This window comes from Bubalus bubalis, chromosome 4, assembly GCF_019923935.1.
Source record: "Bubalus bubalis isolate 160015118507 breed Murrah chromosome 4, NDDB_SH_1, whole genome shotgun sequence".
Classification (NCBI taxonomy): domain Eukaryota; kingdom Metazoa; phylum Chordata; class Mammalia; order Artiodactyla; family Bovidae; genus Bubalus; species Bubalus bubalis.
The window spans coordinates 71,054,798-71,081,089 of record NC_059160.1 but is presented as its reverse complement, the minus strand read 5'-3'; the positions used below and the strand labels follow the sequence as shown (position 1 = coordinate 71,081,089).

At 42.2% G+C, this 26,292-nt stretch overlaps 2 protein-coding genes across 2 annotated transcripts in view; one reads left to right on the top strand and one right to left on the bottom strand.

The window, feature by feature from the left end:
- The window catches only part of XPOT (exportin for tRNA), a 57,021-nt gene extending 50,462 nt beyond the window's left edge, over positions 1–6,559 (bottom strand). The window contains exon 1 of the mRNA XM_006073571.4: positions 6,430–6,559. The gene's annotated coding sequence lies outside the window, so the exon portion shown is untranslated. The remainder of the gene's footprint in view (positions 1–6,429) is intronic.
- C4H12orf56 (chromosome 4 C12orf56 homolog) overlaps positions 5,097–26,292 on the top strand; it is a 77,270-nt gene continuing 56,074 nt past the window's right edge. Inside the window, exon 1 of the mRNA XM_006073568.4 lies at positions 5,097–5,637. Coding sequence (XP_006073630.4) covers positions 5,386–5,637 — 252 coding nt within the window. The 5' untranslated portion in view covers positions 5,097–5,385. The remainder of the gene's footprint in view (positions 5,638–26,292) is intronic.

Sequence of the window (26,292 nt, the reverse complement as noted above, 5' to 3'; positions counted from 1 at the left end):
AAAGGTCCATCTAGTCAAAGCTATGGTTTTTCCAGTAATCATGTATGGATGTGAGAGTTGGACTATAAAGAGAACTGAGCGGTGAAGAATTGATGCTTTTGAACAGTGGTGTTGGAGAAGACTTTTGAGCGTCACTTGGACTGCAAGGAGATCCAACCAGTTCATCCTAAAGGAAATCAGTCCTGAATATTCATTGGAAGGACTGATACTGAAGCTGAAACTCCAATATTTGGCCACCTGATGTGAAGAACTGACTCACTGGAAAAGATCCTAATGCTGGGAAAGATTGAAGGCAGGAGGAGAAGGGGACGATACAGGATAAGATGGTGGATGGAGTCATTAACTGGATGGACGTGAATTTGAGCAAGCTCCAGGAGTTGGTGATGGACAGGAAAGCCTGGCGAGCTACAGTCCATGGGGTCACAAAGACACTAAGTCATGTCCAACTCTTTGCAACCCTATGAACTGTAACTCACCAGGCTCTCTGTCCAGGGAATTCTCCAGGCAAGTATACTGGAATGGGTTGCCGTTCCCTCCTCCCAGGGATCTTGTACAGGATCTGTACCAAATGCTTCCTGAGTTTGGTTGGATTTAGAAGATAAGGAGCAAATGCCTATGTAGGGTGTATTTATTTTGTTGTTGTTTAGTCACTAAATCGTGTCTGACTCTTGTGACACCATAGGCTGGAGCCCACCAGGTTCCTCTATCAATAAGATTTTCCAGGCAAGAATATTGGAGTAAGTTGCCATTTCCTTCTCTAGAGGATCTTCCCGACCCAGGGGTCAAATCCGCACCTCCTGCTTGGCAGAAGGATTCTTTACCACTGAGCCACCTGAGAGGCCTATATTTATGTTAACTGTTTTCATAAAGCTTACCAAAAGATAAGGGAATACAGACAATATTCATGTCTGTAGTCCTTTCATAATTCATAAGTCACTGCCTTTGGTCCTCCCACCAACTCTCTAGTTAGCAGGGCATATGTTTAGTAGTAGTTTCATTACACAGATGGTGAGATGAAGCTGAAAAGGTGAAGTGACTTTTCAAAAATCTCAGATACTAAGCAACAGGATTAGTGCTCTAATCCAGTTCTCCTGACTCCGAATCCAGGGATCTTTCTCCTATATTAAAGCCCTTTCCTGTGATCTGAACTTTGCTGTTACCTTGGCAACAGTACAGAACAATGAGTGCCTGGAAACCACAATACTGCCTTCTCTGTATGCCACACAATTAAAAAGTTAACTGAGGTCACCTTAACCACCAGACTGTTTGTAAAATTCCCTTCTTTGTGTGCATCACCTTCACATTTGTTAAGCCTAGTACCCTTGTCACCAGAAACTTGTTTATGGTGGGCTTCGTGGCAGATATATCAGATATGCTTTCTTTTCTGGTCCTGATCCAGTCATTCTGTTTCTTAGTCCTGGGAAGTGGCTATGAAGCAGGGAGCCCATGAGACATGAGACAGCAGTCTGGACTGAGGCCTGTTCCCCACTTGGGCCTCCCATTCCAACTCTGCAGTAGCCATTTCCCTCTCAAACACTCTCCTGAGGTATGACTCTTTGGCAAACATGAAGGGCCTTTCCTTCTCTTCGTTTGAGGCAACAAATTTCAGAATGGGTTAGATGGGAATAATCCTTACTTCAGAGGAAATAGCCATGATCCTGGGGCTCCCTTTTCATCCAGGTATGAATATAAAGAGTCAGATGTATGATCAGATCCTAAGAAAACTTCAAATGCTAGGTCATTTAAGATTTTGTCAGCAGGTGGCACTTCTCTCCTTACTCACCAAATACAGTCTTTCCAAAAGAGAAATATTGTTTCTATTCCTTTGCTGCTATTGAGTTTCTCAGACTTCTTTAGCTACATCTAAACATTTTTCCTCAGTTCCCTCAGTTTGTAGCAATTTAGTCTACACTGTTTATGTTTTAATTTATTTATACTGTTTCCACAAAGGATTTGAAATTGCTTACAACATACAGTATGCAACAGTAAAATGAGAGGAGAATGAAAATGTAAAATTCAATAAAGAATGCATAATTCAATACTGGGTTGCAGGTAACTGGAACAAATTAAACAAAATATACATATACTGCTTGCATTGTCTCTGGGTCTCTGGGTGAATCGGAAGGGAGAGAGAATGACTTTTCAAGGATTTGAATTTAAAATGAAAGTTCTCACCTAGGGTTACTGGAGATAAGTTTCTGTTGCTGTGTTCTCATCTCATTAAGCTAATTTACAATAAGTTATTCCTGGTTTTCCAACAACACAAGAGAAGACTCTACACATGGACATCACCAGATGGTCAACACCGAAATCAGATTGATTATATTCTTTGCAGCCAAAGATGGAGAAGCTCTATACAGTCAGCAAAAGCAAGACGGGGAGCTGACTGTAGCTCAGATCATGAACTCCTTATTGCCAAATTCAGACTTAAATTGAAGAAAGTAGGGAAAACCACTAGACCATTTATGACCTAAATTAGATCCCTTATGATTATACAGTGGAAGTGAGAAATAGATTTAAGGGACTAGATCTGATAGAGTACCTGATGAACTATGGACAGAGGTTCGTGACATTGTACAGAAGACAGGGATCAAGACCATCCCCATGGAAAAGAAATGCAAAAAAGCAAAATGGATGTCTGGGGAAGCCTTACAAATAGCTGTGAAAAGAAGAGAAGCGAAAAGCAAAGGAGAAAAGGAACAATATAAGCATCTGAATGCAGAGTTCCAAAGAATAGCAAGGAGAGATAAGAAAGACTTCCTCAGTGATCAATGCAAAGTAATAGAGGAAAACAAATGAATGGGAAAGACTAGAGACCTCTTCAAGAAAATTAGAGATACCAAGGGAACATTTCTTGCAAAGATGGGCTCAATAAAGGACAGAAATGGTATGGACCTAACAAAAGCAGAAGATATTAAGAAGAGGTGGCAAGAATACACAGAAGAACTGTACAAAAAAGATCTTCATGACCAAGATAATCACGATGGTGTGATCACTCACCTAGAGCCAGACATCCTGGAATGTGAAGTCAAGTGGGCCTTAGAAAGCATCACTACAAACAAAGCTAGTGGAGGTGATGGAATTCCAGTGGAGCTATTTCAAATCCTGAAAGACAATGCTGGGAAAGTGCTGCACTCAATATGCCAGCAAATTTGGAATACTCAGCAGTGGCCACAGGACTGGAAAAGGTCAGTTTTCATTCCAATCCCAAAGAAAGGCAATGCCCAAAATGCTCAAACTACTGCACAATTGCACTCATCTCACACGCTAGTAAAGTAATGCTCAAAGTTCTCCAAGCCAGGCTTCAGCAATACGTGAACGGTGAACTTCCAGATGTTCAAGCTGGTTTTAGAAAAGGCAGAGGAACCAGAGATCAAATTGCCAACATCTGCTGAATCATGGAACAAGCAAGAGAGTTCCAGAAAAACATCTGCTTATGCTTTATTGACTATGCCAAAGCCTTTGACTGTGTGGATCATAATAAACTGTGGAAAATTCTGAAAGAGATGGGAATACCAGACCACCTGACCTGCCTCTTGAGAAATCTGTATGCAGGTCAGGAAGCAACAGTTAGAACTGGACATGGAACAACAGACTGGTTCCAGATAGGAAAAGGAGTCCGTCAAGGCTGCATATTATCACCCTGATTATTTAACTTATATGCAGAGTACATCATGAGAAACGGGCTGGAAGAAGCATGAGCTGGAATCAAGATTGCCGGGAGAAATATCAATAACTTCAGATATGCAGATGACACCACCTTTATGGCAGAAAGTGAAGAGAAACTAAAAGGCCTCTTGATGAAAGTGAAAGAGGAGAGTGAAAAAGTTGGCTTAAAGCTCAACATTCACAAAACTAAGATTATGGCATCTGGTCCCATCACTTCATGGCAAATAGATGGGGAAACAGTGGAAACAGTGTCAGACTTTATTTTTTGGGGCTCCAAAATCACTGCAGATGATGAGTGCAGCCATGAAATTAAAAGATGCTTACTCCTTGGAAGGAAAGTTATGACCAACCTAGATAGCATATTCAAAAGCAGAGACATTACTTTACCAACAAAGGTCCGTCTAGTCAAGACTATGGTGTTTCCAGTAGTCATGTATGGATGTGAGAGTTGGACTGTGAAGAAAGCTGAGTGCTGAAGAATTGATGTTTTTTTACTGTGGTGTTGGAGAAGCCTCTTGAGAGTCCCTTGGACTTCAAGGAGATCCAACCAGTCCATCCTAAAGGAGATCAGTCCTGGGTATTCTTTGGAAGGACTGATGCTACAGCTGAAACTCCAATACTTTGGCCACCTCATGCGAAGAGTTGACTCACTGGAAAAGACTCTGATGCTGGGAGGGATTGGGGCAGGAGGAGAAGGGGACGATAGAGGATGAGATGGCTGAATGGCATCACCGACTAGATGGACGTGTTTGAGTGAACTCTGGGAGTTGGTGATGGACAGGGAGGCTTGGTGTGCTGCGATTCATGGGGTTGCAAACAGTTGGACACGACTGAGCGACTGGACTGGACTGATTCCTGGTCTGTAAAAAGTAAATAGTACTTGTTACTACTCTGAAGCCTCAAGGCTGCATGTTTAGCATTTCTCGGCCTCTAAGTCTCAATATTTTAGATACGCAGGCTTCACCTGTTCATTCATCCTACACAGATTGAGCTCCGACTGCTTACCGGGCGTTGTCGTGGGCACTGGGAACAGACGCATATCCATTAGGTAGACTTGGGTGTGCGAAAAACAATTTATAACAGGCTCTTTTTTCAGAGAGCTTTTATGTAGCTGCAGAAAGAGCTAAGTCTCTACTCGTGAAAAATTAGAGAGCTATGCCAAGCAATCTTATAATCAAGTGCTAAATCTGGGTGGTTGATCTTAATAGAGCTCTAGGATTGTTTTATTTAAAAATAAATCGGTAAATTTCATCTTGTTCAAGTTTGTAATAGAAAACCAGACCAAACCCGTGGCCTTGATGCTTGCTCCGCAACAGCTAGGCTAGGGGAAGGTAAGGGGCCGGGGTGAGCAGAGGGCCCCAGGATGCTTGGCAGCGAGCCCAGAAGGACCAGAGTCTCGCCCCGCCCATTGTTGTCGGGGACTGAGACCAGGATTGGGGGGCGGGGCCAGACGCGGGGTGGGTGTGTGTGGGGGGTGTGTGTGTGTGTGTGTGTGTGTGTGTGTTGGTGTGTTGGGGGCGGGGAGGCGGGTGCTGGTCCAGGGGGCCAGACGCGGGAGCTCCGAAGCCTGGGGCCCGGCCACCAGCGCCCCGGGAGGCGGCCGCGCGGTTTGGCGGCTTTGTGGCGCTCGCGGGTTCCACCGCGGGCGGCGCGGAGGCGGGGTCGGACAGAGGCCCCCGCCGACCCCGGCACTCGGCGGGGCCGCGGGCGCCCTGCATGGCCAGCCCCGCGCGCTGCGGCTTCCCAGTGCGCAAGAATAGCCGCCTGGACGCCTTCCTGCGGAGGCATCTGCCGCCCGAGGTCTACGACGCCGTCCGCGCCTATGAGCAGTGCATCGTGGTATCTGACTCGGAGAAACACACCTTAAAGTACGTGGTGCTCACTGACCGGCTCATCTACCTGACCGAGAACCCGCCCAAGTCCATCCGACGAGTCGTGGCGCTGCGGGACATCGTAGCCATTGACCTGGTGAGGCGCGCAGACGGGCTCGCGAGAACCCCTTTCTTGGGCCCCCCAATCCCTGTTACACGCGGGAAGGAGGAGGAGGAGGAGCTTCCCCACCCCGCCCGGGACTCTTGTTCTCTTTAACATATACTTTTCTACTAGTAGCCACATAGGAAAACTGGATTGCTGTATGCATTCCGAATAAAGATGCTTTTACCATTCTTATTTTGTGTACCGGTCTTCCCTGTCCCCTCAAATAGGACGACAGATTTGAGAACATAGCCTCCTACCAGAAGTACGCTTTAAGGTCGTTTCTTCGTTAATTAAGCACCCACAGTAGGCCAAGCACTGTGCTAGACTCTGAGGATGAGAAACTAAAACAGGGGGCCTTCCTAGAAGATTCTGTGGGAAGGACAGAAAACCAAAACCAATGCAAATAAATGCCATGTGAGAAGTGCGAATATGCCGTGTTTATTTTTAATCTTTAGGGCTTAGACTATGTTAGGTACTCAATATGAGTAAGTGAATGAATGAGTAAGTGCATGCATTGATAAGATTTGTATGGGACGCATGGCAATCTCTGGCAGGTATTTCATCCAATCCAGGCTCAGGCCATGCTGGGAAAACTTCCTGGAAGGAGTGTCATTAGAGCAGGAGCCTTGAAGGAGATACAGTCTGTCTCAGTTTTTAGTTGCTGCTACTGTATCCCTTTCATCCAGCAATAGATTTACCTTATAAACCAGCAACAGCTTGGAAGCAGTCTCCTCTCCAATTACTGTTTTTCCCCCCTTGGCTCCCTTTGTCTGAGTCGCTCACCAGGTGTGTTCTTCCTTTTTCCACTGGGGACAGGTGTCTAGCCTCCTGTTTCTTTCCCTTGCTTGACTCTCTGTGTCTCCCAGGGGAGAAGCTAGCAAGCCTTGATGGGGTCAAGAAAATCATAGCTTCTTTGGAACATGTCTGTAAGAAAATAATGAAATCAAATGAAAAAAGTGAAAGCTTTTTCTACTTAAAATACCTCCGTGGGCTGATAGCGCTATGCTGATTTCTTTGCTTCATTTTTGATCTCAGGTGGCCTCAGCCTGCAGGGGATTGAAGCAGGATTCCTGGCCAGAGATTGAAGTCAGCCACCGAAGTGACAGCACTGAATCCTCGACTAGAACATCAGGGACCAGTGGTCAGTGACAAGGCCCTTGCCTGTCAGCTGTGTAGAAATGAATTTCCACATAGGGACAGAAAGTAGTGAAACAAGTAAAGCATTTATTAGGAGAAAAAGGGTACTGTGGATAGACACACAGGTGGCCTCAGAGAGTTGCGCCCTTGTGGTAGTTTGAATCATTTTAATGGGGCATTTCTTCCAGGTTTCCTCTGGCCAATCATCTTGCTTTGCCTGGTTGAGTCCATATTTGGTATGCATCAAGGTCTTTCCATGTGTGTGCATGCATCCCTTAGCCAAGATGGATTCTAGCAAAGAGGCCGATCCATAGGTTGATATCACTTTATATGTGATATGGGGTGGTGCCCCCTCCCTTTAGACCTCTAAGAAGCCTTTCTGCACATATATAGTCAAGAAGGTCTCCTTATCCTCAAGAGTGATAAATATGTGGTCTCTTTAATCTGGGCAGGGCTTAACTTCTCTTTCATTCTGCTATTTTGGAGTATCTGTCCATAGGGGATGAACTCCAGCTGTTCAGCCTGGGGCTTATCTATCTCCTGCCTTAATCTGAGCAAAAGTTGGAAGTAAAACTACCTTTTCCTCACTGCTACTATTTGCATTCTCTTGAACTAAAATTTTAAAAGATTTAAATTTCTGACCAAATGTTTTAGAAAACATTAAATGGTCAACTTTTTTTCTAGTGTCTGCAGTGTAAACATGTATTCTTTGGGAGTAATGATTTTAGGATATTGTTACTCTCTCCCTAAAGAGACAGTATACATATGTCAATAGGTGTCATATAGCTTTCTTTTTAAGCTGTTAGAATCTGCAAAGTACAGTAAAGCTCCCTAGGTCTCCCCAGCCAAGAATACTACAGAAAGGCATACCTGATCATGCTTGATGTACCAAGTTTGCCTTTCTGGCATATAGGAGAGTGTGTAATGTCTATAAAGGTACTGAACAAGTCTCAAGATTTCAGCATTGTTGATAGAATTTTTTGTGTGTGTGTGTGGCTATGTTGGGTCTTTGTTGTGGCATGTGGGACTGTTCAAGTTTCGAGGTGCGGGCTCCAGAGCATGAGGGCTCTGCTGTTGAGGCATGCAGGCTGTTACCCCACAACATGTGGGATCTTAGTTTGCTGACCAGGGATTGAACCCACATCCCCTGCAGTGAAAGGCAGGTTCTTAACCACTGGACCACCAGGGAAGTCCCTGTCGGTACAATGAATGTCCATCTTACACAATATAGTTTAACTTTGGTTAAAGCTGTGAAAGGCAGAATAATGGCTCCCCAAAGACATCTCCAGAACCTGTTTCTATTTTATATTACTTCCTCTATTATATTATACAACAAAGGGGAATTACAGTTGCCGAGCTTCCCAGGTGATGCAGTGGTAAAGAATCTGCCTGCCAGTACAGGAGATGGAGACGTGGGTTCGATCCCTGAGTCGGGAAGATCCCCTGGAAAAGGAACTGGCAACTTTATATTCTTGCCTGGAAACTTCTATGAACAGAGGACCCTGACAGGTTACAGTTCATGGGGTCACAATGAGTTGGACACAATTGAGCAACTGCACACATATGATAACCAGCTGACCTTAAAATTGGGAGATTATCTTGGATTATATGCATAAGGTAAATGTAATCACTACACCCTTAAAATTGGAAAAGGGAAGCAGAAGAAGAGTCAGCAGCAGAGTGATGCATTATAAGAAAGACTGGTTTTGAAGTTGGAAGGGGGCCACAAACCAAGGAATGTGGACAGCCTCTAAAAGCTGATAAAGGCACAGAAACATGTTTTTCCCTAGAGCCTCCAGAAAGAATGCAGTCTTGCTGATACCCATTTTAGATCAGTGAGACCCATTTCAGACTTCTGACCCCAGAACCATTCTGAAAATAAGTTTGTGTTATTTAATACCACCAAGTTTATGAAAATGTGTTAAATAACAATAGGAAATCAATAGAGAAGTGTTTTCTCTTATAATGTTTTAAAATGGGTAATTGTTTAAAAAATATTATTTCAGTGAGTAATAAGTACAGTCATGCCAGGCACAAATGCCTTGACAATCTCTTTTGCTGAGTTTTTATTATAGTTATTATTATAGTTCAGTGGCTTGTACTAAATTTGCTGACCTACTGAGTGCAGCATTTTAAGAGCATCATTTTAAGGATTTTTTTAATAGCTCAGCTGGAATTCCATCACCTCCACTAGCTTTGTTTGTAGTAATGCTTCCTAAAGCTCACTTGACTTCACACTCTAGGATGTCTGGCCCTAAGTGAATGATCACTGAGTTTTCCAAATATGACCACTGACCATCTCAATGACCATGGTGGTTATCTGTGTCATTAAGACCTTTCTTGTATAGTTCTTCCGTGTATTCTTGACACTTCTTAATCTCTTCTGCTTCTGTAAGGTCCTTACAGTTTCTGTCCTTTATTGTGCTAATCCTTGCATGAAATGTTCCCTTGATATCTCCAGTTTTCTTGAAGAGATCTCTCAGTTCAGTTCAGTCGCTCAGTCACTGACTCCTTGGGACCCCATGGACTGCAGCACATCAGGTCTTGCTGTCCATCGCCAACTCCTGGAGCTTGCTCAAACTCATGTCCATTGAGTCGGTGATGCCATCCAACCGTCTCATCCTTTGTTGTCCCCTTCTAATCCCGCCTTCAATCTTTCCCAGCATCAGGGTCTTTTCAGATGAGTCACTTCTTCACATCAGGTGGCCAAACTATTGGAGTTTCAGCTTCAGCATCAGTCCTTCCAATGAATATTCAGGACTGATCTCCTTTAGGATGGACTGGTTGGATCTCCTTGCAGTCCAAGGGACTCTCAAGAGTCTTCTCCAACACCACAGTTCAAAAGCATCAATTCTTCAGTGCTCAGCTTTCTTTACAGTCCAACTCTCACATCCATTCATGACTACTAGAAAGAAATCTCTAGTCTTTTCCATTCTATTGTTTCCTCTATTTCTTTGCATTGTTCTGCACTCAGTATGACAACATATTTGGAAAACTTGGCAATGGCCACAGGACTGGAAAAGGTCAGTTTTCATTCCAATCCCAAAGAAAGGCAATGATAAAGAATGTTCAAACCACTGTACAATTGCCCTCATTTCACATGCTAGCAAGGTTATCCTCAAAGTCCTTCAAGCTAGGCTTCAACAGCATGTGAATAGAGAACTTCCAGATGTACAGGCTGGGTTTAGAAAAACCAGAGGAACCAGAGATCAAATTGCCAATATTTGTTGGATCATGAAGAAAGCAAAGAAATTTCAGAAAAACATCTACTTCTGCTTCATTGACTACACTAAAGCCTTTGACTGTGTGGATCACAACAAACTGTGGAAAATTCTTAGAGATGGGAGTACCAGACCACTTTATCTGTCTCCTGAGAAACCTGTATGTGGGTCAAGAAGCAACAGTTAGAACCAGATGCAGAATAACTGACTGGTTCAAAATTGGGAAAGGAGTAGGACAAGGCTGTATATTGTCACCCTGTTTATTTAACTTAAATGCAAAGAGAGAGAGAGAGTGTGTGTGTGTATGTGCTCAGTCATATCTGACTATTTTTTGACCCTACAGACCGTAGCCCCCAAAGTCCTCTGTCCATGGAATTTTCCCAGCAATAATACTGGAGTGGGTCACCGTTTCCTTCTCCAGGGGATTTTCCCAACCCAGTGATCAAACCTGCGTCTACCTGTGTCTCCTGCATTTCAGGTGGATTCTTTACCACCACTGAGCTACCAGGGGAGTACATCATATGAAATACTGGGCTGGATGAATCACAAGCTGGAATCAAGATTGCTGGGAGAAATATTAACAACCTCAGATATGCAGATGATACCACTATAATAGCAGAAAGTGAAGAGGAACTAAAAAGCCTCTTGATGAAAGTGAAAGTGGAGAGTGAAAAAGTTGGCTTAAAGCTCAACATTCAGAAAACGAAGATCATGGCATCCAGTCCCATCACTTCATGGGAAATAGATGGGGAAACAGTGTCAGACTTTATTTTTGGGGGCTCCAAAATCACTGCAGATGGTGAGTGCAGCCATGAAATTAAAAGATGCTTACTCCTTGGAAGGAAAGTTATGACCAAACTAGATAGCATATTCAAAAGCAGAGACATTACTTTGCCAACAAAGGTCTGTCTCATCAAGGCTATGGTTTTTCCTGTGGTCATGTATGGATGTGAGAGTTGGACTGTGAAGAAAACTGAGTGCTGAAGAATTGATGCTTTTGAACTGTGGTGTTGGAGAAGCCTCTTGAGAGTCCCTTGGACTGCAAGGAGATCCAACCGGTCCATTCTAAAGGAGATCAGTCCTGGGTTTCTTTGGAAGGACTGATGCTAAAGCTGAAACTCCAGTACTTTGGCCACCTCAGGCGAAGAGTTGACTCATTGGAAAAGACTCTGATGCTGGGAGGCATTGGGGGCAGGAGGAGAAGGGGACGACAGAGGATGAGATGGCTGGATGGCATCACTGACTCGATGGACGTGAGTCTGGGTGCACTCTGGGAGTTGGTGATGGACAGGGAGGCCTGGTGTGCTTCGATTCATGGGGTTGCAAAGAGTCGGACACGACTGAGTGACTGAACTGAACTGAACTGAACTGAAGAGGAACTAAAGAGCCTTTAATGAGCATGAAAGAAGAGAGGGAAAAAGTTGGCTTGAAACTCAACATTCAAAAAATGAAGATCATGGTATCTGGTCCTATCACTTCATGCCACATAGAAGGGGAAAAAGTGGAAGCAGTGACAGATTTTATTTTCTTGGGCTGCAAAATCACTGTGGATGGTGACTGCAGCCATGAAATTAAAAGATACTTGCTCCTTGGAAGGAAAGCTAATGACAAATCTAGACAGTGTATTAAAAGCAGAGACATCACTTTGCTGACAAAAGTCTGTATAAGTCAAAGCTATGGTGTTTCCAGTAGTCATGTACAGATGTAAGAGTTGGACCATAAAAAAGGTTGCTGCTGCTGCTAAGTCGCTTCAGTTGTGTCCGACTCTGTGCGACCCCATAGACAGCAGCCCACCAGGCTCCCCTGTCCCTGGGATTCTCCAGGAAAGAACGCTGGAGTGGGTTGCCATTTCCTTCTCCAGTGCATGAAACTGAAAAGTGAAAGTGAAGTCGCTCAGTCATGTCTGACTCTTCACGACCCCATGGACTGCAGCCTACCAGGCTCCTCCGCCCGTGGGATTTTCCAGGCAAGAGTACGGGAGTGGGGTGCCATTGCCTTCTCCAAAAGAAGGTTGAGCACTGAAGAATTGATGCTTTCAAACTGTGGTGCTAGAGAAGACTCCTGAGAGTCCCTTGGATAGCAAGGAGATCAAACCAATCAATCTTAAAGGAAATCAACCCTGAATGTTCGTTGGAATGACTGATGCTGAAACTGGAGCTCCAATACTTTGGCTACCTGATGGGAAGAGGTGACTCACTAGAAAAGACCCTGATTCTGGGAAAGACTGAGGGCAGGGGGAGAAGCGGGCAACAGAGGATGAGTTAGTTGGATGGCATCACCAACTCAATGGACATGAATTTGAGCAAATTCTGGGAGATAGTGGAGGACAGAGGACCTGGTATGCTGCAGCCCATTGGTCACCAAGAGTTGGACATGACTTAGCAACTAAAGGACAATGATGACGGCTTGTACTAAGCTTCATAGGGTATGTGAAAAATTAGTGTCCCCACATTGCTTTATCTAGTATCAGTATCCACAGGTGTATTTGGCTTGTCATCCCTCTGTGAACACTATGTCTGTCCTTAATACCACATGGAGAATTTTCCTGATTTCTGTGTTACGTCAACTGTATTGTCCCCTCATATATATAGTTGTCTGTTACAGTGGATTACATTGTTAGAGTGCCAGGCAGCTTTGTTTTTTAGAACTGGTTCCTCCTTTCTTGAAAGATCAACTTTTAATCTCCTTTTCTACTAGGGTGGTGTCTTTCTTTAAGGCTACCTCTTTAGAATCCTTTTCTGTTCTCAAAGGTCTTCTCATTTTACTGTGCAAATTTGTCTCTTGTTATTTAACTTTCAGTTGGCTCAGGTTCCCAGTAGCCTTTGTTTTCACTGTCAATAAAGCCCCTAAGCAAGCCAATCCTTTACGCCTCTGGGCCCCCACCCTTCTTGTTCCCCAGCTGGCCAGATCTCTCCATTTAGTTCATGTCTCCTGTTCTAGTTACATTTCACAAAAAAAAATGTGCAAATATACAGATAAAATTCTATTCTCTCCCCTAAGGGAGGGAAAAAAAATGAAAAGAACAGCAACAAAACACAGAAGTGAGATTTCCATTCTAGCAAAGACAAGTTTTATGTGCACTTAGAGGTCTCAGTAGGGGATTTTTTTCCAAAACAAATTAATGTCAGATTTATTTAAATAATTTTATGTAAGTTTTTATCATTTATTTTTAAAAACTAATTCTTTTAAAAGCTGAACTATAATTGACCTATAACACTGTGTTAGTTCCGGGTGCACAACACAGTGGTTCAATATTTCTACACGTTACTAATGATCACCACTCTGGGTGTTTGATGTGGTTCATCTCCTCAAACAATGGGTTTCCAAGGTTGCTTAGGCAGAGCTTTTGTGAAAGGCTGATATTTTCTTTAAAATTACTTTTGAAAGCTCTAGAGTTCTGCTTTTATTGTGTGTATCACCAGACTGTTCTTTAAGCACTTCTAAGATTAGATACATTTTTCAAGCATGAGAACCAACTATCCTGAACAGTGATTTCCAATGGTTCCGGGAACACTGCCTGATTGATACATGTGACATGGCCAATAACTATTTGTTAAATATTCAACATAATCTGTCTCTTCATTTCTCAATTTATTATTTGCAGTATACACTGGAGTATTTAGTAGTACATTTTTATTCATCTTTTGCTTTCTACCTGTGTGGATTTGGTCAAGGTATTCAGCCTCTACTTTATCTCTCCATTTCTTCATCTGTAAAATGGAGATGATAGCATCATCTTTATAGAGCTGTTGGAAGGATTAACCTCATTAATAAATGAAACACTTAAAATAATACTTGGGGAATTTCCCTGGCGGTCCAGTGGCTAAGACGCCATGCTCCCAACACAGGTGGCCCGAGTTCGAACCCTGGTCAGGGAATGACATCCCACATGCCACAATTAAGACCTGGTGTAGCCAAATACATAAGTCACTAAAAAAATGTGTTTAAAAAATAAATAAAATAGTTCTTGGCACATGGTAGGAGCTATATACATGTTTCATTATTATTAATAACCTTTATCCACATACATTAAGTCAACTTAGGTTCATGGATCTGTAAGACTCATATCTCTTTGGGAGATTAGTAAATTTGGGGGAAAAAAAAGAACTGGTTTTTGAGCATTGCTTATGTATTAGGTGTTTTAAAATCTCACTTGTTCTTTTTGAAAACTTGCCCACTGGGTTTGCAGAGTTTAATTTGTTGAACAGAATTCCTGAGCTCCACCCCCAAACCTGTTTCTCTCTTAACTTTTCCCATTTTAGGAAGTAACATCATCTTCCATTAGCTTTAGTTCTTTCTTTCATTCCCCATATCCTACATATTAGTCTATCCTCTTGATTTGTGTAGAAGAGGAAAAGGTTTTCCTCAACCCTTCTAGGGATCCTGATTAGGTCTGAAAATTAAACTGAAAAAAAAAAAAAATAGATGAACAGGAGAAAACTGTACAAACTTGTTTAACATAAATTTTATATGATAAGGGAGACTGTAGAAGGAAATGAAATTCCAAAGAAGAAACAGTTACACCTGTGTGGGGGGGCTTCCCTGGTGGTCCAGTGGTTAGAACTTTGCCTTCCAATACAGGGGATGCAGGTTCAATCTCTGGTTGGAGAACTAAGATCCCACATGCCTCATGGCCACAAAACCAAAACATAAAATAAATAATATTGTAACAAATTCAATAAAGACTTTAAAAAATGGTCCCACATCAATTAAAGAAAAATCTTAAAAAACAAAGCAAAAACCTCTGGGTGTTTAACACTAGGTTTGATGAAGAATGGAGAGTCATAGAAAAATGTGATAGTTCAAAAAAGTTGAAAAAGCTAAGGGTCATAAACTGGGGACATTTTAGCGAGGCCTGCTTATTTGGATTCATCTTAGCATCCCTGTCTTAGAGATAAGGTTGTTCCTTTCTTCTGGGTATAGAGAGACTCTCTCTCATGAGGGCCTTATGACCCGATTCAGGGAGGAGGGCTGGGGATCAGAAAGACTTTTCTGCATCTGCATTTTCTTGAATGCCTTCCGCTCAGAACATTCAGTATGCTAAGGTGCCAACCATATTTTGGAGTAGTGTGTTCTGGACCCTGTCACTTGTCTGCTAAAATGTATTTAACTATGAACTACCTGGAACACTTTCCCTCACACCTTCAGAGGGTTGATTCCTTGGGATGTCTTCTGGGTCCACCCAGTCTAAAGTGTTGCAAAGCACTTACCACTATTTGCACTATGAGATTAACGTGTTCGATGATTTATTTTTACCTGTGTCCCACAGTGGGCTCAGTGGTAAAGAATCTGCCTGTCAAGCAGTAGACGCAGGTTTGATCCCTGGGTTGGAAAGATATCCTGGAGAAGGAAATGGCAACCTGTGTTCTTGCCTGGGAAATCTCACAGACAGAGGAGCCTGGAGGGCTACAGTCCATGAGATCACAAAAGAGATGGACATGACTTGGTGACTAAACAACAACAATAACAAATGCCACACAGTAAATGTAAGCTCCATGAGAGCAGGACCCTGTCGGTCTTGTTCATCCCTGTATCACTGTACGTTATATTCTCTGACACATAGCAGATAGTCAATAACTATTTGTAAATTGGAAGAATGAATAAGTGAATAAATGGATGCTCGGGTACATCATACAGTTCACTTCTTAGAAAGGGAGATCATATTTCCTTATTTCCAGATACCGAGAGACTTGGGAGGTTGGCAGCTCATCGTACTGACCAGAGTTACACAGTCAGTTAGTGGCAGAGTCGGACTAAATTCTCATAGGTCTCCTGCTCCTCAAGTTCAGCTTTCTTCATGTTTTTTGTGTGTTTGCATGAGATGATCCCTGTGTTGTTTATCATGCATGTTGAGAGGTAGTAAAGAGTTATAGAAGGTAAGACCATGTTATGGATACTTCTTTTCATCTTGAACTTTTTTTCCCCCCTGTATTTTGACTCACTTGTTACATTTCAAAGCTCTCACTGTGGGAGGTGGAAAAAAATGGTAAACTCTTATCAGTCATTTTGGCTGCTTCTTAAGAGTTTGTTTGCATAAAATATTTTGGATATTGTGTTGAAGTCTTGAGAAACTCTAAGAGGACCAGCAGTTTGTCAGCCTGATTCACTGCTCTGACCCTAGTGACTGGTCAGAATCGTTCAGCTAAAGCTGCATTAAGAAATCACCTCAAAGCCTGAGTACTTTCACACAGCACAGAGTCTAGTCTTAGCTACCTGTCCATGGTGGATTAGCAAGGACTGTTCATTTTACTCACAAGGTATGTGATACTCAGTTACCCATTTTAGCATCAGAAGTTCCCTTTTACCACATGCTTGCTTGATCACCAGGGCAGGGGGGATTACTTCTGCAAATTATGCCCTGGGTTTTCATCTTATACCCAGGGGCATGTCCCTACTTTTCACATTTCATTAACCAGAGTCAGGAACATGGCCATGCTTAACATAAAAGGGGGTAGGAAAATATGACCCTACATGTGTGTGTTCCACATGTCTGGAAGAGAGGATAGGAATATTTGTGAACAGCTCTAATGCCTGCCTCAAATTGCTGACATTTTATTGAGTGCTTACTATGTGCTACCCATCTGCTGTTCTGAGTGCTTGATGTGAAACTTCTTTATCCTTAAAACAACCCCCAGATGATACTGTTACCTCAGTTTTACAGATAAGGAACCTGAAATAGAAGGATTGAAAGCAGTCTGCCCACGGTTATCCACCAAGTGACAGAACCAGAACTTGAACCCGAGTCATCTGGCTCCAGAGTCAGGGCTCTTAATCTCTAGGCTAAAGCTGCCTTAGTACCTAGCGGATCATTTTTTAAAAAGTTTTCATTGACTCGATCTCCAGAAGACTCTAAACTCTTTTGAAAATAGAAACTCTAATCTTATGTTTTATGTTTCAACTTTGTGCTTTGTATCAGGAACTCAAAATATCTATGAGGAGTTGAACTGAATAAATCAGAAACTTGATAATCAACTGCTAAAAGCTTAGGGTTCCTTTTTTTCTCTGAAATTAAAAACTGGTAAAAGAAATCTGAGTGAAGACTATGAAATCAAGACTAAGGGGTAAGGTAAATATAGGATTATTCACAAAATAATGGAAAATAAGAAGGGTTTTCCCCTCTCCCTGAATTTTCAAAGTAGTGCTTTAATATAAGAGAAATTGGTACCAGTTGCAAATATAAATATGGTCAAAAATGATGCAGACTTATTCATAAATGATATATTATTATTAGTGTAGTGAAAGTGTTAATCACTCAGTTGTGTCTGACTCTTTTGTGACCCCATGGACTGTAGCCCACCAGGATCCTCTGTCCATGGGATTTCCCAGGCAAGAATACTGGAGTGGGTTGCCATTCCCTTATCTAGGGGGATCTTCCCGACCCAGGGATTGAACCCAGGTCTCCTGCATTGCAGGCCAATTCTTTACTGTCTGAGCCACCAGGGAAGCCCATTTTATTCTTAGTCAAAAAAATTAGGGATATTTTCAAATAATGCCTATTCATTTAATAACAAGAAAGAGCATTCACCTCTCTCCCCAAATGCCTTTTGCTGCCATCATCAGAGACAAATGCCAGACTGAGTGGACCATGAATCTGGCTCAGCATTGCGCTACTGAAGTTCTTATGAACAATCAAATATCAAGAGTTATAACAGACACCTATTGGGTATGTACTGTGTGCCAGCCACTTTAAGTGGATTATCTCATTTAAATGTATAGATTCTTTCAGGAAGGTGATGTTCTCTTTCTTGCATAGATGAGAAAACTGAGGCAGAGAAAGGGTAAATACTTGTACAAGTTGCATAATCTGAAAACATGTGAGCTGGAATGTAAATTTAACCTTTGGACATCATAGCCAGCATTCTTTAACCACTATGCATATAGTAACAACTGGCCTCCTGCAAACTTATGGTATTACTATTTCTTGAGAAGCTTTTAGGTTTTGCAATAGGACAACAGAGTTACCTCAGTATGCACACTGCATGGTTTCTGAGTATCGGGTGTCAGGAAGGAGGGGAGTGGATAAACAAAACACCTTTTCCAGTCTCCCACACCACCGATCTGTATTCAGGATTGTTGTCCTTCACAACTGAGGCTGGGGTCATTGCTGCTGATGAGGTTCAAGGACAGGTTTGGCTGCAAAGACCCAGATGGAATATAGTATCTTTTTAACAGGGCCAGGATTTGCAAGGGTTTTTTTTGTTTGTTTTGTTTTGTTTTCTTTTAGTATTCCTGAGGTGTGGCTCTCGGTCCTGAGGCAAAGATTTTTCAAGCCAACATTAAAATAATCTAGGGACTCTCCAATATTATGCTAGGGCAGGGCCCCGTTCTCCTAATGGGTAATTCCTTTTGAAATCTATGAGTGGATCATTCATGCCAGCAATATTCACACTTTCCAAAAATAGCTCACCTACTCAGATTTCCTCAGGAACTGGCATGCTAAAGCCCAAGGAGAGTACAATGGGAAAAAACCATCTGGTGGAGGCTGCACAATCACCACAGTGGAAGGCTTTGCCAAATGCTAAATGTTAGAACTGGACATGGCACAGCAGACTGGATCCAAATCAGGAAAGGAGTACGTCAAGGCTGTATATTGTCACCCTGCTTATTTAACTTATACATCATGAGTACATCATGAGAAATGCTGGGTTGGATGAAGCACAAGCTGGAATCAAGACTTCTGGGAGAAATGTCAATAACCTCAGATATGCAGATGACACCACCCTTATGGCAAAAAGTAAAGAAGAACTAAAGAGCCTCTTGAGGAAAGTGAAAGAGGAGAGTGAAAAGTTGGCTTAAAACTCAACATTCAGAAAACTAAGATCATGGCATCTGGTCCCATCACTTCATGGCAAATAGATGGGGAAACAGTGGAAACAGTGTCAGACTTTATTTTTTGGGGGTCCAAAATCACTCCAGATGGTGACTGCAGCCATGAAATTAAAAGACGCTTGCCCCTTGGAAGAAAAGCTATGACCAACCTAGACAGCATATTCAAAAGCAGAGACATTACTTTGCCAACAAAGGTCCGTCTAGTCAAGGCTATGGTTTTTCTAGTAGTCATGTATGGATGTGAGAGTTGGACTCTAAAGAAAGCTGAATGCCGAAGAATTGATGCTTTTGAACTATGGTGTTGGAGAAGACTCTTGAGAGTCCCTTGGACTGCAAGGAGATCCAACCAGTCCATCCTAAAGGAAATCAGTCCTGAATATTCATTGGAAGGACTGATGTTAAAGCTGAAACCCCAATACTTTGGCCACTGGATGCAAAGAACTGACTCACTAGAAAAGACTCTGAAGCTGGGAAAGATGGAACGCAGGAAGAGAAGGGGATGACAGAGGATGAGATGGTTAGATGGCATCACCAACTTTATGGACATGAGTGTGAGTAAACTCTGGGAGCTGGTGATGGACAGGGAAGCCTGTAGTACTGCAGTCCATGGGGTCTCAGAGTCAGACGTGACTAAGCGACTGAACTGAAATGTAAAAATAGCTTCCACTTGGGAGTAAGCTTAAGTACAGTGTGACACAGGTGATAGCTAACGTGGTTTAATTTGAGGGAGGTTCATTGATGGCCTCTCCATATATTGATTGGCCATTTCATCAGGATATTAAATATTTTGGGCTTGTCAGTGGTCCTCCTTCAGATTTGCTCTGAAATAATCTTGGAACAGGTGATTCATTACATTGCAATTTGAGTAAATTTTTTTTTACCTGCTTTCCTCCCTTTTTGGGAGATTGTAGAGTTAGAATGTACTGTGCAGAGGAAGTTAGGTCCTGAGATGACAATGGAAGCAGAAAAATGTCTCACAGTTTACTTGTATCAAGGCCTTACTTCAACTACCTACTGTCCCATTAAGTAAAAGTGAAAAAAAGTATAAGTGTTAGTCACTCAATCGTGTGTGACTCTTTGCAACCACATGGACTGTAGCCCACCAGGCTCCTCTGTCCATGGAATCTTCCAGGCAAGAATGGGAAGACATTCCCTTCTCCAGGGGATCCTCCCCACCCGGGGATCAAACCCACGTCTCCTGCGTTGCAGGTGGACTTTTTACCTTCTGAGCCACCTGGGAAGCTTATTAAGTAAAATGGTCTCCAAACAGATGTTTGCCTTCAGTTTTTGCCTTTTCTTCTGGTTTATGTCTTTCTTATTTCTACATTGAATAGTTCTACTGAATGTATGTTAGATTTTATAGAGAGCATTTTACCAGTATTTTGAATTACTAGTATTCATTTATACTACAGATGTATAAATGCATTAAAAATGGAACCTGCTTTTGAATAACTCATAATTTAGAGAGGAAGGTAAGCCAGATGGAAAAGAAGAAAAATGATACACAGATGATTATAATGGAATATGAAAGTAGATTAAATAGAATATTGTGGGATAAGAGAAAGTGACATATTCTTTTAGGTGGATGAATGGGTAATGGTTCACCAAGGAAGTAGCAACCTTTGAGTTTCATCTTGAAGGAAGATTAGAAGTTTCTAGGCAAAAAAAAAAAAAGGGACAGAGTATTCATAAAAGGAGGGAATAACATGTGCTTCATCAGCTTTCTACAATATGTGTGTGTGCTACGTTGATTCGGTTGTGTCCGACTCTTTGTGACCCTATGGACTGTAGACCTCCAGGCTCCTCTATCCATGGGATTCTCCAGGCAACAATACTGGAGTGGGTTGCCATGTCTTCCTCCAGGCGATCTTCCCGACCCGGAGGTTGAACCTGCGTCTCTTGTCTCCTGCACTGGCAAGTGAGTTCTTTACTACTAGCGCCACCTGGGAAGGCCTTTCTTCAGTATGTTTTACCCAAATCAGTGGAACCTAGTAGAGCCTATTTTAGCAAAGGTCACATAGCTTTTCTGTTTCTACCTGTCTTTTCAGTTTGTTCAAACTAGGATCCAATCAAGGATCACACATTGCATTTGGTTGTCATCTCTCTCATATTTACTTTTTCATATGGAAAAATCTCAAGCATAAAGAAACTAGAATAAAGGACTGCATTTAATATTTCTTATAGGTTGGCTAGTACCAATACCTCTTACAAGATTCTTTGGGATATAGATACAGAATTCTTTATAAGGAATGTTCTTAACAAAATACATAGGTAAATTACATATTTACATATATTCTCCTCCCACAAAACAGGACTCAGCAGATACCCTTTGCCTGCATCTTTGTAGGGAAGCTCTTGTGGTTCTTTCTGATCATGCAAATACATTTCCTGAAGTACAGTCATTAACAAAGTTTTAATATTGTAATGTTACAATTTCATGTTTTAAAATACATATATTCAAGCTGAAAGAGACCTTAATTGATTCCACATTTCTCATTTTAACCTGAGAAAATCACAGCCAAAAGAGAATAAGTAACTTGATCAAAGCCACATAATAACTAAATAATGGAGACCACATTAGAAATCAGATTTCTTAACTGCTAGTTCATAGTGTTTCCCCAGCATTCCAAATTTCTGTCAAGGTGACCTAGTTTGGTCATGATGTACTCAATAATTAGGGCAACAAAACAATGCATTGGTTCATAAGACTTTAATGAGAATAATTCATACCAGTTAACCTGATTGCTTGCCTGCTTGATGGCTTTTCTTTAGGACATTTTAGTACCTTCAACTTAGAAATCTGATTTCCAAGTGATTTTAATCCTGACCTTTGTACATGAGTTTATGTTCATTTTTAAGGCTTTCTAGGTCTGAGGTTCTCTTTCATGTGTCAGTCCCTCTTTGATGTCAGGCCTTTGATAGAAACTCTGTAGGTGGGCAATTCATGAAAATGGGTAAGAAGTGAGAGTTACCTATCTCTCCTAAAGTAAAGGAAATAAAAGCAAAAAATAAATGGGATCTAATTAAACTTTAAAGCTTTTGCACAGCAAAGGAAACCTTCAATAAAACAAAAAGACAACTTCCTGAATGGGAGAAAATATTTGCAACCGATATGACTAATAAAGGATTAATATCCAATACACATAAACTTCAGTTTAAAAAGAAAGAAAAAAAGAAATGAGAGCCAAATGGGTCCATTTAGTAATTAGAAAATTTGGAGTTTTTGAGGTTTCTGTGACATTTGTTACCATAGTAATAATGTCTGTACAGCAGTCTTTGTCCTTAAACACTGTCTCACAATAAGATTACAAAATACAGAAACACAAAAATCTACCTCATCATACCACTGCACCATCTCATAATAGAAGCAATTTTATTTTTAGACTCACAGTATGTTTCTTTTGTGTGCATATATGTTTTATACTTTGCATGTCATTTGCATAAGTTAAGAGCACAGGATTCATTTTGAATCTTTGGTCTGCTACTTACTAGCAAAGGAACCTTGGGCAGGCCTCTTAACTCTCTCAGCCTCAGGTTCTTCAAATTCCCTTGTAAAATGGGAATAGTTTTACCTACACTAGGAGTTCTATGAGGATTCAGTGAGGTAATACCTATAAAGAACATGTAATAAGTATTCAATAAATGTTAAATTTTATTACATTTTGTAAGGTACTGTTTGAACATTTAATCTCTTCTTCCCATCTTCACTCTGGAGCAAATCTGGCCTCAAGGATCAGAATCTTATGAGTTCTTTGAAAAGGAAGGACAGGAAGGTGGGCTGACTCCTCAGGACTTAATAACCTAGGAAAGGGCAAGGCTCTGCAGTGCCCAAAGGAGGTATAACCAGTGGTATAGGCAGCCAATGGCCTTATGCTTGGGTTGCTGTTGTTCAGTCGCTAAGTCGTGTTGATTCTTTGTGACCCCATGGACTGCAACACGCCAGGCCTCCCTGTCCCTTACTATCTCCTGGAGTTTGCCCAAGTTCATGTCTGTTGAATCGTGATCTCAACCATCTCATCCTCTGGCCCCCTCTTCTCCTGCCTTCAATCTAACCCAGCATTAGGGTCTTTTCCAATGGATCGACTCTTCACATCAGGTAACCAAAGTACTGGAGCTTCAGCTTCAGCATCAGTCCTTCCAATGAGTATTCAGGGTTGATTTCCTTTAGGATTGACTGGTTTGATCTCCTTGCAGTCCTAGGGACTCTCAAGAGTCTTCTCCAGCACCACAGTTTGAAAGCATCAATTCTTCGGTGCTCAGCTTTCTTTATGGTCCAACTCTCACATCCGTACCTGACTACTGGAAAAACTATAGCTTTGACTATCATAGACCTTTGCTGGCAAACTGATGTATTTGCCTTTTAATGCTTGGGTATGGCTGTCCAACTGTGTAGGGGGTCCCCAAGACTACCTTCATGCTTGATGGATCATAGAAGGACTCACAGGACTCAGACATGGTTTATTACACTGAGAGAGTACAGATTACATTTAGCAAAGGGAGGTGTGTAGGATGGAATCCAGGAGATACCAGGTACAAGCTTCCAGGTGTCCTTGTCCAGTGGAGTAGCATGTGTGTGTGCTAAGTTACTTAAGTAGTGTCCGACTCTTTGTGACCTCATGGACTGTAGCCTGCCAGACTCCTCCATCTTCCAAGATGCAAGGTATGAGCAGCTCAGACCTGGAGAGTTAACCCTTTCCTGCACACCTACCTACTTTTTTAACTTCACAGATTGAGAGACGGTATTCCTGGTTGGTGAGCCAGCATGGTGTTTTTTTTCCCCCCATCACATAAGCAGTGAAACCTAGCAGGACTTTGTGGGGCTCCTGGCCACAGAAGCCTTTCAGACAGTTGCTAATCAGGGAAGGGAGGGGAAGCAGAGACAAGGGAGGAGCAGCCAAGAAACAATATGGCAACCTTGGGGCAGGGTCTGTGTTCCTCTCCAAGGGATGCCTGCGTGTGTGTGTGCTGTGTCACTTCAGTTGTGTTTGACCCTTTGTGACACTATGGACTGTAGCCTGCCAGGCTCCTCCGTCCATGGGGTCCTCCAGGCAAGAATACTGGAGTGGGCTGCCATTTCCTCCTCCAGGGGATCTTCTCAACCCAGGGATCGAACCCATGTCTCCTGCGGCTCGTGCACTACAGGCAGGTTCTTTACCACTGAGTCACCTGGGAAGCTCCCCCTTAAGGGATATACAGAACAATTTCTTTGAGCACCTTACAGAACTAAAACTCCCCATAAATGGAAGACGTTAGCATTCCTCATTCCAGAGAGGAACACCTGAGGTCAGATTAAAGGAGTATAGGCCCTACACACCCTGATCCTCATAAACACCCTGACCCTTGAACCAATGCTATAAAACCCCTCATGAAATCTTCCTGGGTTGGGATACACAGTTTTTCAGGGGCACAAGCCTGCTGTTCCTGGCACAGCAATAAAGCTATTCTTTTATACTTCACCCAAAACTCAATTTGGCACTAGTGTACAGAGGCTGAGTTTTCAGCATCAGTAATACAGGTTTTTTGTTGTTTTTGTTTTTTTTTTAAGATTTTCCCCAAGACTCAATTTTTTTGAGGGGGGAACATGTGGCTTGCAGGATCTTAGCTCTCTGACCAGAACCTGTGTATCCTGCAGTGTAAGTGTGGAGTCCTAACCACTGGACTGCCAAGGAATTCCCTCCAAGACCTAGCTTTTAATAGGAGGATAGCAGCTGGTGCTCTTGGACATGGTTGGAGCATGGGGTTCCATATTTGTAGTGATGGGGGTCAGCACCTTTTTCAGAGGCAAAGAAAGGTCATATATCAGGAAGCACTACAATTGATGAATAGTCTTCAGTTCAGTTCAGTCACTCAATTGTGTCTGACTCTGCAACCCCATGGACTGCAGCACGCTAGGCTTCCCTGTCTATCACCAACTCCCGGAGCCTGCTCAAACTCATGTCCATCGAGTTGGTGATGCCATCAAACCATCTCATCCTCTGTCGTCCCCTTCTCCTCCTGTCTTCAGTCTTTCTCAGCATCAGGGTCTTTTCCAATGAGTCAGTTCTTCGCATCAGGTGGCCAAACTATTGGAGTTTCAGCTTCAGCATCAGTCCTTCCAATGAATATTCAGGACTGATTTCCTTTAGGAATGACTGGTTTGATCTCCTCAAATAGTCTTAGAGTTTTTATAATATTGACTGAGAGGGAGCACTTAGGAGGCTGTTGAGAAATAACTCTACCTTGTCAGCCTCAGTGTCTAATGAGAAAAGGCAGACAGCTAAAGTTATCATCTATATAAGTGGAACAGCAGAAGTACAGCACTGGATCAGTAATAATACAATTTTATTTAAAAGAGGTGATTTATCGAGTATATATAAATTGGTTCAGTTCAGTAGCTCAGTTGTGTCTGACTCTTTGCAACCTCATGGGCTGCAGCATGCCAGGCTTCCCTGTCCATCACCAACTCCCAGAGCCTGCCTCAAACTCATGTCCATCGAGTCGGTGATGCCATCCAACCATTTCATCCTCTGTTGTCCCCTTCTCCTGCCTTCAATCTTTCCCAGCATCAGGGTCTTTTCTAATGAGTCAGTTCTTCGCATCAGGTAGCCAAACTATTGGAATTTCAGCTTCAACATCAATCCTTCCAATGAATATTCAGGTCTGATTTCCTTTAGGAATGACTGGTTGGATCTCCTTGCAGTCCAAGGGACTCTCAAGAGTCTTCTCTAACACCACAGTTCAAAAGCATCAGTTCTTTGGTGCTCAGTTTCTTTATAGGCCAACTCTTACATCCATACATGACTGCTGGAAAAACCATAGCTTTAACTAGATGGACCTATATATAAATAGTGTGGTTTAATTATTTTATTAAGAGTTTTTATGTCAACAAGTCATAGAAAAAAAAATCTGTCATGTGTCTCAATTTGGAGTTCTATGGTTATTTTCATGTAGATATTCTACAGGTATGATTACCTGTGCTAGAAGTAAAAGCAGTTCTTTCAGCTTTGAAAAATGGTCCTAAAAACATAAATTCAATGCTGTATGAAACAATGGATAATCTTATTTCCAACCTAAATTAGCTAAGAGTTTACAAAATAGAATATGTCATAATATTTAAGCTTATTTGGGACATAAAGTTAGAAAATTTTAAACAAAGGTAATTCTGTAGGATCATTACAATTTCCTTCCTGCCTTCTCCCTCCCCTCCTCCTCCTCTTCCTCCCCTCTGCCACCCCCATCTCATTCCTGTCTCTCCTTTGGGCTAAAACTTTGGCTTTTGAATTTCCTAAAGATGCCTCTGATGTCCAGTGCAAAGGCAAAATATCTTTTTTTTCAGATAACACCACATCTAAAGTAAATTGCTAACAAGGGACGGAGTTGAGTTCTATCCCCTTTAAGAGCTTTCTCTTCTTTCTTCAGGCGCTGATTTGGACTAAGTGTCCTTGCCCTGATGCCAGTGGAGAGGCTTTCTAGTCAGAAA